Source organism: Physeter macrocephalus, chromosome 8 (assembly GCF_002837175.3).
Source record: "Physeter macrocephalus isolate SW-GA chromosome 8, ASM283717v5, whole genome shotgun sequence".
Lineage (NCBI taxonomy): Eukaryota > Metazoa > Chordata > Mammalia > Artiodactyla > Physeteridae > Physeter > Physeter macrocephalus.
The window spans coordinates 136870971-136886413 of NC_041221.1; the positions used below are offsets into that span (position 1 = coordinate 136870971).

The 15443-nt window shown below is 41.8% G+C and overlaps 2 protein-coding genes across 2 annotated transcripts; both read left to right on the top strand.

Annotated features, from left to right (window-relative positions):
* Positions 1–2594: 2594 nt before the first annotated feature.
* PCDHB6 (protocadherin beta 6) lies at positions 2595–5228 on the top strand. The gene has a single exon (XM_024126238.2). The coding sequence runs from the start codon at positions 2754–2756 to the stop codon at positions 5145–5147; it is 2394 nt and encodes a 797-aa protein (XP_023982006.1). The 5' UTR covers positions 2595–2753; the 3' UTR covers positions 5148–5228.
* Positions 5229–7661: 2433 nt separating this feature from the next.
* On the top strand, positions 7662–10235 carry LOC102992911 (protocadherin beta-17). Its single transcript, XM_007121356.4, has one exon. It carries the CDS (start codon positions 7759–7761, stop codon positions 10150–10152), a length of 2394 nt encoding a protein of 797 aa, XP_007121418.2. The 5' UTR covers positions 7662–7758; the 3' UTR covers positions 10153–10235.
* The last annotated feature ends 5208 nt before the right edge of the window (positions 10236–15443 follow it).

The following is a 15443-nucleotide window of genomic DNA, read 5'->3' on the forward strand; positions in this document are numbered from 1 at the left end:
GGGATATATGTATATGTATAACTGATTCACTTTGTTATAAAGCAGAAACTAACACACCATTGTAAAGCAATTATACTCCAATAAAGATGTTAAAATAAGAAAAAAAAACTATACAAAAAAAAACACTGGGAGGCATAAAGTAGAGGAAAAAGTACAGATGAAACAAGACAGAATGTTGTGAAGCTGGGTGATGTGTACATGCAAGTTTATGCTGTTTACTTTGTATATGTTGAACTTTTTCCATAATAAAGACTTGAAATGAATTATTCCTTGTGAGACGTTTGTAAAAGCAAAGTCAATTCAACTCTAGCCAATCAAATCAAAGCAACTGAGAAGCATCTTCCTGATGGAATCTAATGTAATCCACTTTCCAAAAAGGCAGTTTCTTCACATACCCAACTGATATCTTTTGGGGTTACATTAAGATACTATCTTCTTGGGGCTTCCCTGGTGGTGCAGTGGTTAAGAATCCACCTGCCAATGCAGGGGACATGGGTTCGAGCCCTGGTCTGGGAAGATCCCTCATGCCGCGGAGCAACTAAGCCTGTGCACCACAGCTACTGAGCTTGCACTCTAGAGCCCGTGAGCCACAACTACTGAGCCCTCGTGCCACAACTACTGAAGCCCGCAGGCCTGAGAGCCCGTGCTCTGCAACAAGAGAAGCCACCGCAATGATAAGCTCGCGCACGGCAACGAAGAGTAGCCCCCGCTTGCCACAACTAGAGAAAGCCCGCCTGCAGCAACGAAGATCCAATGCAGCCAAAAATAAATAAAATAAGATTTAAAAAAAGAGGAAACCAAAGAAGATAATAAAAAGATACTATCTTCTTTCTCTCTATCGTAACAGGCAATGCTCTCACAGACACTTCAATGATCTAACTTGATTTTTTACACATACTGTACTGCTAATAATTAAGATTTGCTTTAAAATGAAAAAATAATTCAATAAGCTGTATTTGAGGATGCCTGCAGGCAAAGAGAGTGAATAAAGGACTCTGTGGATGCGACGGATGCCATTAAGTTGGAATCAGAACTCAGACTGCCCACTGAAAGGAGGAAGCATTTCGGATTGAGCTAGAAATAATTTTGTTTCAGAGAAGAAACTAAACCCATCCAAGATGTTTACGATTGTTGGTTTTACTTCATCAGTGTATTTTGTTATTCAGATCCTCAAGGAAGTCTGTTCTCAGTAACATTTATCAAGTGAAACAAAATGATGTTAATTTTATCCTTCTGGGTAGATAGAGGTGCTTTTCAACTACAAAATGACTTCATCTGTTCAGAGTTTAGATTTATTTAGCTTTATTTATTTTAGCTAAAGTTGAAGTATTTTGAAAAATATCCTCATTTTTAATCCTCCATTATTCACTCCTTACCTGAAGTGAATTTTGCTTGAACTCGATTGATTTCACCTCTCAATAAATATGAAATCATTCTTAAATGAATTATGTTTGGTGTATTTTGTGTACTCATATATGCACTGACCCATTTAATGTATTCTCAGGAAGTTTAGAGATACATTTTCCAATTTATCTGAGCAGAAATTGGTGAGCTGTGAATGAATATAGCCATGATGAATCATCATTGAATTCCAGGGTATCCACTCAAATATAATTCACCTTTCACAGTACCTTATTTGATCTATATTTATAGGACCTAGTGTCATTCTTGTTGTGAGAGACTGGTAGAGGTGATTCTTGAATGTTTGTTTTCTGCATTGCATATGCTCTTACAACAGGGCAATATATTTGGACCTTGATTAATTACTTAATATTGCAGGGAAATTTGACCAAAAAGTTACAATGAAATGAACACAAATAAAATCATGACCATTTCTACCCGTACAATGAAGGGAATCCTAAAATGCTTACTTATGACAGATACCTGATTGCTCCTAGTCCCTCTTTTAAATACTTTAATTTGATTAGATACTTCTATCATAAGTATTTCTTGGCCTCAGTTTTCCTAATAGCCTAACTGTTCTCTGTACTGTGCAGGTGTGCCCACAAAACAAATTAAGTATGTTATTCATATCATTTTATTAGCCATATAATTTAGAGAAATGATTGTGTATTTTAAGATTGGTCTTGCTAACCAACTTTTACATTTTGTATAGTTTGTTGATGGGACAATTAAATAGTATACTTGGATTCAGAAATTACACTGCTCCTCAGAGATAAACTGCACTGTCAATGAATAAAAGTTAGTTATGGGAAGTTTACATTACCTGAGGGAATGATTCTTAAATGTTTTAGTTCGCATCAGAATCACTTAAGAAGTAAGACTGAAGTGCAGATTTCTGTTAGTACTGCCAGAGAATTTGATTCACGTTCTGGAGGGGAGCTCAGGAATTGACTTTGAAAAAACACCCCGAGACTCCCAGGTAAGTCTTTATGCACGTGTTTCACACACTACAGTTTGAGAAACACTGAATTTTTAAAAAACCTTTTAATGCTCAGATTTTGGATGTGGTGTTGACCTGCAGCACCCCACGAAGTTATTAATTTGAACGCATGGTGGCAGTGCAGGCTAAGAGAGTGGATAAAAGCTCTGCATTCAGTGGACTCCATTTCACGGAGAAACCCAAGAAAAAAATACAGAACACACAGCTAAAGCTAAGATAGAAGTGTTCCGGGAGCAGTCGCCATCAGACAAATTATAAGAACGAATTTGAAATTTTATAGCAGACATTTTGGAGGGTCAACGGTGGACGTGGTGATTGGGATTGGAAACCTCTGGAACCAGACATAACAATGGAGATGGTGCAAACAAAAGTACATCATAAGAAAAGGCAAGTGGTGATCTTCATTATATTGATTCTTTTGTGGGAGGCAGGTTCAGAATCAATTCAGTATTCTATACTGGAGGAGACAGAAAGTGGCACATTTGTGGCCAACCTGACAAAGGACCTGGGACTCAGGATGGGAGAGCTGGCTGCCCGGGCCGCCCAAGTTGTTTTTAAGGGGAATAGGCAGTATTTGCGGTTTGATCCAGAGACCTATGATTTGTTGCTAAATGAGAAACTGGACCGGGAGGAGCTTTGCGGCTCTACTGAGCCCTGTGTGCTACCCTTCCAAGTGTTACTGGAAAATCCCTTGCAGTTTTTTCAGGCTGTCTTGCTAATTAGAGATATAAATGACCACGCCCCAGAGTTCCCCGCTAGAGAAATGCTACTAAAAATATCAGAAATTACTATGCCAGGAAAGGTATTTCCTTTGAAAATGGCACAGGATTTAGACGCTGGTAGCAACAGCCTTCAGAGCTACAAAATCAGCTCCAATCCTCACTTCCACGTTCTCACTCGGAACCGCAAGGACGGCAGGAAGTCCCCAGAGCTGGTACTGGACAAGGCGTTGGACCGTGAGGAGCAGCCCGAGCTCAGGCTAATCCTCACAGCGCTGGATGGCGGCTCTCCGCCCCGGTCTGGGACCACAAAAATTCAGATCGTGGTCTTGGACATAAATGACAACACCCCCGAGTTTGCTCAGGAGTTCTATGAGGCCCAAGTCCCTGAAAATAGCTCCCTGGGCTCTCTGGTTCTCACCGTCTCAGCGAGAGATTCAGACGCAGGATCCTTTGGGGAGGTATCTTATGCCCTATTTCAAGTCGATGATGTTAACCAACCCTTCGAAATAAACGCAAATACGGGAGAAATTCGACTGAGAAAGACATTGGATTTTGAGGAATTTCAATCATATCAGGTGGATGTTGAGGCCACAGATGGTGGGGGACTATCAGGAAAATGCTGTTTAGTCATCAAGGTCCTGGACGTGAATGACAATGCTCCCGAACTGACTATGTCGTCACTTACCAGCCCCATCCCTGAAAACCTGCCAGAGATCATAGTGGCAGTTTTCAGTGTATCAGATGCAGATTCTGGACATAACCAACAGGTTACTTGTTCTATAGACGACAATCTCCCCTTTCTTCTAAGACCATCCGTTGAAAATTTCTACACCTTGGTAACAGAAGGAGCGCTGGACAGAGAGAGCAGAGCCGAGTACAACATCACCATCACCGTCACAGATATGGGAACCCCCAGGCTGAAAACTGAGCACAATATAACCGTGCTGGTGTCCGACGTCAACGACAACGCCCCCGCCTTCACCCAGACCTCCTACACCCTGTCCGTCCGCGAGAACAACAGCCCCGCCCTGCACATCGGCAGCGTCCGCGCCACAGACAGAGACGCGGGCGCCAACGCCCAGGTCACCTACTCGCTGCTGCCGCCCCTCGACCCGCACGTGCCCCTGGCCTCCCTGGTGTCCATCAACCCGGACAACGGCCACCTGTTCGCCCTGAGGTCCCTGGACTACGAGGCCCTGCGGGCGTTCGAGTTCCGCGTGGGCGCCGCCGACCGCGGCTCCCCCGCGCTCAGCAGCCAGGCGCTGGTGCGCGTGCTCGTGGCGGACGACAACGACAACGCGCCCTTCGTGCTGTACCCGCTGCAGAACGCCTCGGCGCCCTGCACCGAGCTGGTGCCCAGGGCGGCCGAGGCGGGCTACCTGGTGACCAAGGTGGTGGCGGTGGACGGCGACTCGGGCCAGAACGCCTGGCTGTCGTACCAGCTGCTCAAGGCCACGGAGCCCGGGCTGTTCGGCGTGTGGGCGCACAACGGCGAGGTGCGCACGGCCCGGCTGCTGGGCGAGCGCGACGCGGCCAAGCACAGGCTGATGGTGCTGGTCAAGGACAACGGCGAGCCGCCGCTGTCGGCCAGCGTCACGCTGCACGTGCTGCTGGTGGACGGCTTCTCGCAGCCCTACCTGCCGGCCCCGGAAGCGGAAGCGGCGGATGCGGCCCCGGCCGCCGCGCTCACCGTCTACCTGGTGGTCGCCTTGGCGTCGGTGTCTTCGCTCTTCCTCTTCTCGGTGCTGGTGTTCGTCGCGGTGCGGCTGTGCAGGAGGGGCGGGGCGGCCTCGGTGGGTCGCTGCTCGGTGCCCGAGGGCCCCTTTCCGGGCCACCTGCTGGACGTCAGCGGCACGGGGACCCTGTCCCAGAGCTACCAGTACGAGGTGTGTCTGACGGGGGGCTCTGGGACCAGCGAGTTCAAGTTTCTGAAACCTATTCACCCTAACTTCCCTCCCCAGGGCACTGGGAGGGAAATGGAGGAAAACCCCACCGTTCGGAGTAGTTTCCTGTTCAGTTAAGTATCGGATTATTCTATTAAACCCTACTTAATAAGTTGGAAATCTCTTTTAATTTAAACCTACATGTTATTAATGCATATTATTGACGGGCCGTTTTACTGATTATTTTATTACTGTTCCTTAGGGTGAAATTTTTAAAAATCAGGTACTGGGTATGCACAGTATTTTCCCTATATTATCGTTAGTAGTTTTAAAAAATTACTCTCACTCAAGTATATTTGAAAATTTGAACAAAAGTAAATTTTTATTTGCATTATTTAAAATTTTTTTAATTGAATAATCTATCCTTTTTACAAAAATTATATTCCAAAGTCCTTAAGATTGTATTTCTAAGTAGTGGTGACAATTGTCATCACTACTGCTATGTAGGAAAAAGTTTTAATGTATTTAATACTATTTAATCAGATATTAAAATTTTTAATGTAATTGATATTATTGAATGTATTTGATATTATTTAAAATGGTACTGGGCTTAACTAAATTATATTTAGCTGTGTTCTGTGTTCAAATAAGTGAACTATCATGGCTCTTTTGTCAGGGATGATTACCAATCAATTAAATGAGTGTAGGGAACACTTACTGTTTTGTATTCCCAGTATAAGTTTGGGGTAACTAAAGTGTGGAAAACTAAAGATAAACACTAAAGATGGCTAACTGCTATAATAGCCATTCATATTTATGTGTATTTCAGTATACCACAATAGTCAGTACATATTTTCTATGAATATAGACTTAACAAAATTGTCAACACATTAAATTAGTTTGTGAGCTTCATGTAAGAATATGCTGGCCTTTTTTAAACAACACCAAGCCAATTATAAATGCTTAATAAATATTTGCTAAATGTTATTAACATTCCAAAAGCAAATTAAAAAATAACTTTCAAGGAATTAGTAATACTAATATTTTCTTTACAATATAGTATCCTTGCCAATAAGTGAAATTATTAAATATCACTGTTCTAACTTTCCTTCTAAACAGAAAACATCCTTGTTCACCCTAATCTCTATTACAGAATATACAGTGCTTGAGAGTACATTTTATCTCCTTGTCTTTGTCTAACAGCTTCCAAGTTCAGAGGTATTTTTGGTAAAATCCAAATTATACTTTTCAAACTCCTCCTCCTTCTATATGTGTGATACCTGCCAAGACCTAAGTAAGTTATGAGTAGCAGGTTACTAGCTAATGTCAGATTTTCCCTTCTAGTGCTGTGTATGCACCATTTATCTTTATTAAGCACAAAATCATTTACTTTCACAGTTTAACCCATGTTTGGTTTTATTTTTGTTGGTTATATTTGTAGTATTTTATGAAATATCCCTCTTTTCAAGGCCCCGTCAAAGTCTGGCAGTGACAATTAAGTGAATATTTTCTTTTTATCCTTAATTAAAATGGAACTGGGCTAAACTAAATTATATTTAGCTGTGTTCTGTGTCCAGATAAATGAACTATCATGGCTCTTTTGTCAGGGATGATTACTGATCAATTCAATGAGTGTAGGGAACCCTTACTGTTTTGTATTCCCAGATATTTCCCCTCTCCTCCCCCATTCTTCTTTGGGGGAACTGCTTCTTCTGCTATTCTTACTCCAACCACATGGCTTTACTTGTTGCAGTGGATTTTTTCAGTAACCCCATCTGCACAGTCCCAGAGGGTGTACACTGGGATGGGCCCTATCCAATGCTGACAGGTCAAAACCCTTCCCTAGAAAGTATATCTTTGACTTCATTGGCTTTATTGCCTTCTTCATGTTTGCAGAAAGACATTGCCTGAATTCAGAACTTAACTGATTTCCAATAAAACAAATGGCCATTTCTTCTCAACTTTAGTGAGCTATGCACACGATGAGTTTATGAAGGAAAAAAAATTCCCCAAGGTTATGTATACAAAGACTGAAAAGAAATCACATTTTTCAGAAGTTACAGGCACACTGCAATTTGATTGGGAGTAGAAACTGGATTTAAAATTTTATAACTTCTTCTAACACGATAGAACAAATTAGTATTTTTGTAATAGAATGTAAGCTCCTGAGAGCAAGAATTTTTGTGTTTAATTTACCGCTTTATCCTGAGAATCTAGAAAAATTCCCGCACAGAGAAATACTTATTAAATAAATAAATTTGTCTTGAGCCCAGTTTTGTCTACTGAGCTTGTACCTTTATAGGGAAGATGAATACATAGATAAATAGGTATTACTTTGCTCTCACAACTGTTGTTAGATACTTGAACAAAACTGCATCACAGGTGAGGGGGAAAGGAGTTTATAACACTCTATGACCCAAAAGGTGTTCAATGCAGCTTAGCTATTATTACATTACTCTTTGAAATAGACTACCTGAAGTTGTGAAGCAGAACGCTTGGTGGCGCTGCAGGCTAAGAGAGTGAAAAACTGTCGCTGCATGCTCCCAGACTCCATGAAAACCGATCCGTTTCTGGCAGCTCACAAAGGAAACATTTACACTGATGGGTAAAGAAGATTTCAGAGAGGCAGCTATCCCTCTGTCAATCAGTGTTAAGAGCTAACTCAAGATTACTGAACCAAGATAGCAGAGTTGGCTGCAAAGCAATTATTTTGTGATTAAATACTGCATCTTTTAGACCCAGAGGAACCATGGAGACGCCGCTACCCAAAGCGACGCAAAAAAGGCAAGTGACTGCCATTATTATTCTCTTACTACTGTGGGAGGTGGGTGGTGCAGTCATTAAGTATTCCGTTCTAGAAGAGAGACACAGCGGCTCATTTGTGGCCAACCTAGCAAAAGATCTGGGGTTGGGTTTAGGAGAGCTGGCCTCGCGGGGCGCCCAGATTCTTTCCAAAGGGAATAAACAGCATTTGCAGGTTGAGCACAAGAGTGGGAATTTGCTCCTAAAAGAAAAACTGGACCGGGAAGAGTTGTGCGGTGAAATGGATCCATGTATACTGCATTTCCAGGTGTTACTGAAAAACCCGGTGCAGTTTATTCAAGGTGAATTACAGCTCCAAGACGTAAATGACCATGCCCCTGAGTTCCTGGAAAATGAAATCCTCCTGAAAATCTCAGAAAGTAGCCATACAGGGACCGCATTTCCTTTGAAAATAGCTCAAGATTTAGATGTGGGCCGTAACACAGTTCAGAACTACACAATTAGCACCAACTTCCATTTCCACCTTTTCACTCGAAATCGCAGCGACGGCAGGAAATACCCAGAGCTGGTGCTGGACAAAGAGCTGGACCGTGAGGAGCAGCCAGAGCTCAGATTAACCCTCACGGCTCTGGATGGCGGGTCACCGCCAAAGACTGGGACTTCCCAGGTTCTCATCATGGTGCTGGACATAAATGACAACGCCCCTGAATTTGCTCGGCAGCTCTACGAGGTGCAGGTCCCAGAGAACAGCCCTATAGGCTCCCTTGTCATCACTGTCTCTGCCAGAGATTTGGATGCTGGGACCCACGGAGAGCTCTCCTACTCATTTTTCCAATCCTCAAATCAAGTCATTCAGGCCTTTGAAATCAACACAGTCACGGGGGATATTCGATTAAAAAAAATGTTGGATTTTGAGGAAATTCGATCTTACCGTATGGAAATTGAGGCCTCAGACGGCGGGGGTCTTTCAGGAAAATGCACTGTAGCCATAGAAGTGACGGATGTAAACGACAACGCCCCTGAATTGACCATGTCATTACTCATGAAAGATATCCCAGAAAACACCCCTGACACTGTGGTCGCTGTTTTCGGAATTTCAGATCCAGACGCCGGGGACAATGGCAAAATGAAGTGTTATATCCAAGACCATCTACCCTTCCTTCTGAAAATTACTGTAGAAAATTTCTACACCTTGGTAACAGAAGGAGCGCTAGACCGAGAGAGTAAAGCCCAATATAATATCACCATCACCGTCACAGATATGGGGACACCGAAACTGAAAACCGAGCACAACATAACCGTGCTGGTGTCCGACGTCAACGACAACGCCCCCGCCTTCACCCAGACCTCCTACACCCTGTCCGTCCGCGAGAACAACAGCCCCGCCCTGCACATCGGCAGCGTCCGCGCCACAGACAGAGACGCGGGCGCCAACGCCCAGGTCACCTACTCGCTGCTGCCGCCCCTCGACCCGCACGTGCCCCTGGCCTCCCTGGTGTCCATCAACCCGGACAACGGCCACCTGTTCGCCCTGAGGTCCCTGGACTACGAGGCCCTGCGGGCGTTCGAGTTCCGCGTGGGCGCCGCCGACCGCGGCTCCCCCGCGCTCAGCAGCCAGGCGCTGGTGCGCGTGCTCGTGGCGGACGACAACGACAACGCGCCCTTCGTGCTGTACCCGCTGCAGAACGCCTCGGCGCCCTGCACCGAGCTGGTGCCCAGGGCGGCCGAGGCGGGCTACCTGGTGACCAAGGTGGTGGCGGTGGACGGCGACTCGGGCCAGAACGCCTGGCTGTCGTACCAGCTGCTCAAGGCCACGGAGCCCGGGCTGTTCGGCGTGTGGGCGCACAACGGCGAGGTGCGCACGGCCCGGCTGCTGGGCGAGCGCGACGCGGCCAAGCACAGGCTGGTGGTGCTGGTCAAGGACAACGGCGAGCCGCCGCTGTCGGCCAGCGTCACGCTGCACGTGCTGCTGGTGGACGGCTTCTCGCAGCCCTACCTGCCGGCCCCGGAAGCGGAAGCGGCGGATGCGGCCCCGGCCGCCGCGCTCACCGTCTACCTGGTGGTCGCCTTGGCGTCGGTGTCGTCGCTCTTCCTCTTCTCGGTGCTGGTGTTCGTCGCGGTGCGGCTGTGCAGGAGGGGCGGGGCGGCCTCGGTGGGTCGCTGCTCGGTGCCCGAGGGCCCCTTTCCGGGCCACCTGCTGGACGTCAGCGGCACGGGGACCCTGTCCCAGAGCTACCAGTACGAGGTGTGTCTGACGGGGGGCTCTGGGACCAGGGAGTTCAAGTGTCTGAAACCTCTTGTCCCCAACATCATGGGTGAAGGGGTTGGTACGGACACCGAGGAGAACTCGAACTTTAGAAACCATTTTGGGTTCAATTAAGTATCTCACTTGACAAGACGTGATAAATGATCATATTCACTAATGTATTATTTTCCAACCCTTTCATTCACATAGAGCTTACATATTCACTCATTCGTAAGTTTTGTCATATTTATAGTTTGAAGTATTTTACATTCTGAATCTCTAGGTGTTTTTTATTGTTGCTGTCTTTTTTTTTTTTAAGCCCTTCACATTTTGCATGTGAGATGAGACATGAAATGGTGGAATGGTGTTTCTGAGTTTTTTGGTGGTCAGATTTTTGGAAGTCACAAATGTTTTCAGGTTCCTGATAATTTGAGCTTGTTCGTTGATATCTTGTTATGACTAAGAGAATTGTGTTTTACGATTATCATAGCATGTCAGGCTATTGTAAGTGATGGCTTTTAGGTTTTAAAATAATTTTCACCTATGCAAAAAATTTTGTGACCTCGAATATAGTTGGATTTCCGTAGTGTTGTTTTGAAAACACTATTGTCTTTCCTCAAATGAACTAATATTTTATCTGGATGTTTTCTGAGTATTTTCTTTCAAAATTGATATCATTATTTAGACCGTCTGCTATAATTTAAAAGGATTTAATCCCAGTTAAATAGAAAAAATGTTGGTAGTTATGATTTCTTTTTCATAATAAATGGTTTTTAGTATGCAAATAATGATTTTCATTCTTTTAAAATAATATGTAGTCACATGATTCAAACATATTCAATAAGAACAAAAAAGAAAGTGAATTAACACCATGATTCTCCCACTCATGAATAATTATCAATGTCATCATCATTCTAAAAATATTTCTATGATGCTTATGTTACTAAATGGATGGAAATAATTTTATAAAACGAATCTGTAAGAAACTGCTTTCTTTATAATTAAAACCATCAGATTTTACTGAAATGTAATAAAAATAATATGAAACTATAGAACTTGCTTAAGCTTAGATAAATATTCCCTATAAGGTTAACAAACAGGAGTATGGTGCATATTAAGATATTAGCAATGATCAACTGCCTGCTGAAAAACAAGCAAATAAACATTCTTACACTTCCTCCTCTCCTCACATTACTTTATACTTTTGTTATATGTAGTTACCTTAACAATGTTTATAACATTTACAATGTGTTTTAAAAGGATAATCTTCATAATTGTTTAGACATTTTATGTTTCAAATATTTAATTTGTCATACAACGCTACAACTTTTTTCAAGTTCATTCAAGTCTGTCCAGAGGTAACAACTTTTGAACCTTTTGGTTTTTTCCCCCATGATATTTGCCTCCATATTTCTAAATAATATGCTTACAAAATGCTTTTTCTCAAATTTAAGTTTTAGATATTATCCATTTACTTCCAAAGGGCACACACACAAACTTGCACATTTCTTCTACCCCATCCTCTCTCATACCAATATCATTATTGTTTAAATAGTGTTTAAATAATTATGACTATGTAAATATCACTTAGACCCAAACCTCATATTGCTCTAAGATTTTGTTTCTATTTCTTTACTCTTAATAATTGCCTCATTTTCCACTTTACTTACTTTTCTATGTACATATTTTAAAGTTATCCCCATACTTTCTAAAGTCTAAAGCTCCTTATTGTATTATTAAGCCCATAAAAAAAACCTCTCAGTTGCATTATTTTTTCTTGGAGCTATTGTGGAGCCACCCAGACTCCTGCTCAGTTGTACACTATTTTCTCCCTAGACCTACTCCACAGCTGGCAGTTTGGGATTTGCTATACCCTTCATCCTGGAAATTTCTTTTCTCTCTCTCATATGTTTGATTTCATTTTCTGCATTTATTATGTCTTCCTCTTTATTGGTTTACCCCTCTAAATTCCTGAAAAATATTTGGTGATAAATTTATTCAGAACTTGAACATCTGAAAATTTTGGATGCTATAAAATCAAATGTTGATTTGTTGATTTTGTTGGATGTGGAATTATAGGTGAGGAATTATTTGCTACTAGTATTTTGAAGGCGTTGCTTCATTGTCTCCTAATCTCCAATTTTGAGATATTCAACATTCTGATTATCATTTTTTCTGAGACCTATTTTTTTCCTAGATCCCTGGTTCTCAACTGGGGGCAAATTTGCCACCCAGCAACATGTGGTAATGTGTGGAAACATTTTTGATTGTCACAAGTGGAGGAGATGGTGCTAGTGGCATCTGGTGGGTAGAGGCCAGGGATGCTGCTAAACATTCTACAATGCACTGAACAGCCCCCCTGCCCACAAAGAAGTATATGGCCCCAAATGCCGATAGTGTTGTAGCTGAGAAACCTCGCTCAAGATGAAATTAGGTCATTATATATTATCTCCATTGTAGTAGAATTTCTTAATTATGTGTCATAGTGTAAGAATTTTGTCGTTTATTGTGATAAATACCCAATGAGATTTGTCAATCTTGTGTAATGCGCTCTTTAGACTAAGACAGGATTTGGGATTTGTGTGTGTGTGTGTGTGTGTGTGTGTGTGTGTAATTTAAAAAATGATTTCCTCTATTCAGTGTTCTTTGTTTTCTTATTCTGTAACTCTTGTTAGTTGTATAGTGACCTCCTTGGTTGATATTTAATTTTTCTTAACATTTCTCTATTTACTATTTTTGTCTTTATTTCCCTGGATTCTAATAGATTTTCTCAACCTATTTTTTAACCCTTCTGATTGAGTTTTAAACTTTTGCTATTATAGTTTTCCTCTCAGAAAGCTCTCTCTTGTTCTCTGAAGATTCCTTCTATAGCTTTTTAGTTTTTAATTTTTAAATTGAGATGTAATTTACATACCCTAACAGTCACATTTTAAAGCCGTTCAGTGGTTTTTAGTATATTCAAACAGTGGTACAATCATTACCACTGTCTAATTCCAGAACATTTTCATCACCCTGAAAAGAAACCTGGTTCCCATTAGTGGTCACTTTCCCTTCTCTCCTCCCTCTAGCCTTCAGCAACCACTAATCAACTTTATGTCTCTATGGATTTGTCTGTTCTGGACATTTTATATAAATGGAATCATACAACATGTAGCCTTTTGGGTCTGTCTTCATTCACTTAGCATGTTTCCAAGTTTCATCCATGTCGTGGCACTTATCAATACTTTTCCTTTTTATGGCCAAATAATATTAATGTGGTATTGATGTACCACATTTTATCAGCTGATGGACATTTGGGTTTGTTTCCACTTTTTCACTATTATGAATAATGCTGCTGTGAACATTCATGTACAAGTTTTTATGTGGATGTATGTTTTTGATCCTCTTGGGCATATACCCAGAATTAGAATTGCTAGGTCATAAATACAGTTACTCTGTTTAACTTCTTAAGTACTGTCAAACTGTTTTCCAAAGTAACTGTACCATTTAACATTCCCATTGACAGTGTAGGAGGGTTCCAGTTTCTCCTCACCAACACTTGTTATTTTCTTTTTGATTATAGCTATCCTAGATGGTGCGAAGTAGTATCTCATTGTGCTTTGGTTTGCATTTCCCAGATGGCAAATGATGTTGAGCATCTTTTCATTTGCTTATTGACCATCTGAATATCTTCTTTGGAGAAATGTCCACTCAAATGCTTTGCACTTGAATAGGATTTTGGTCTTTTTATTGTTGAGTTGGAGTTGTTCTTTATTCTGGATACTAGACCCTTATTAGACATATGATTTACAAATATTTTCTCCTATTCTGTGGTTTGTCTTTTATTTTTATTATTTATTTATTTATTTATTTATTTATTTATTTATGGCTGTGTTGGGTCTTTGTTTCTGTGCGAGGGCTTTCTCTAGTTGTGGCAAGCGGGGCCACTCTTCATTGCGGTGCGCGGGCCTGTCACTATCGCGGCCTCTCTTGTTGCGGAGCACAGGCTCCAGATGCGCAGGCTCAGTAATTGTGGCTCACGGGCCGAGTCGCTCCGCGGCATGTGGGATCTTCCCAGACCAGGGCTCGAACCCGTGTCCCCTACATTGGCAGGAAGATTCTCAACCACTGCGCCACCAGGGAGGCCCTGTGGTTTGTCTTTTAAATTATTGATAGTATCCTTTGAAGCACAAAAGATTTTTTTATTTTAATGAAACCCAATTTATTTATTTTTTCCTTTGGTTGCTTATTATGCTTTTGGTGTCATATCTAAAACATCATTGCCTAATCCAAAGTCATGAAGATGTACACTTATGTTTTCTTCTAAGGGTTTTATAGTTTTAGCCCTTACACTTAGGTCTTTATCAATCAATAGGAGCCTTTTATTGTATCACAGAGACTTGGTCTTTTCTTATACCTCTGAAGATATTAATTTTAGGTTTTTAAAATTTTCTTCTAATCCTAGCATTTCATTTTTCTTTAATATTACTTTTATCCTCTTTGTTTTTGGTCTCCACTCTCATGTTAGAGACTTTTCCTTTTTATGTATTATGCTGCTTGGCTGTCTGTTTTTTGTTTTTGTTTTTTTTCCATGAGACAATAAAAAGCTGATTAGGCATTGCATGTTTGGGTGGGACTAGTTGAGTGGTGGATCTCACCTTAGGATAATTAAATAGGAAACAACATTTTGCTTGGGGACCAAAAGTTAATATCTGTAAGTCTCTTCTCTTGGGCGTATGTTGTTTTCCAGAGAAGAATTCAGTAAGAATGGGGATAGTGGTGGAAGGTATTATAAAGAAGGCACTCAGCGCTCTGAGAGCTTGTTGGTTGGAAATGGGGTCTTAATCAGTATGTAGAATTTCTTTAATACTCTTCTCAATAAGGTCTCAGCCCTACCCTCAGTTGTGCTAGTGTCCCTCAGTCCAGCCCTGTCTATATAACATCTACAAATAGTGTACCTCCCATTTCCTGCCACTAAGATAAAAGGGAGGGCACCTTGCTTCAGTGATTGGGGAAGGAATTCTCAGATACATGTAGTCCTTGTACAGATTTTCAGCCACTGTTGTTTTCAGCCTCTCCTTGGGCCCTCAATATGAATCATTACTTTGGCTGGATTTGATTTTCTTATTAATCCTACCCACCTGCACCCCTACTTTCGACTCTCATTTGACAACAGAAAAAAGTAAAATCTGTCCATAACCAATTGTCTGTATACTTTGCATCTTCCAAAAATTTTAGTGACTTTTCTCCCCTGCTGTTTACTCTTCTATTCTTTTTGTCTTCATAGGTTCATTTATGTTAAACCTTTGCTCTCTATTGTTTAAATGAAGTTTCAGGGGGGAATTGAGATAAACTGGTATGCTCAAACTGGAAATGATATGCCATCCTTACTCTCAGTTATTTTATCCCAGCTTCCTCAAACCTGAATTATTTATAGTGCATCATCT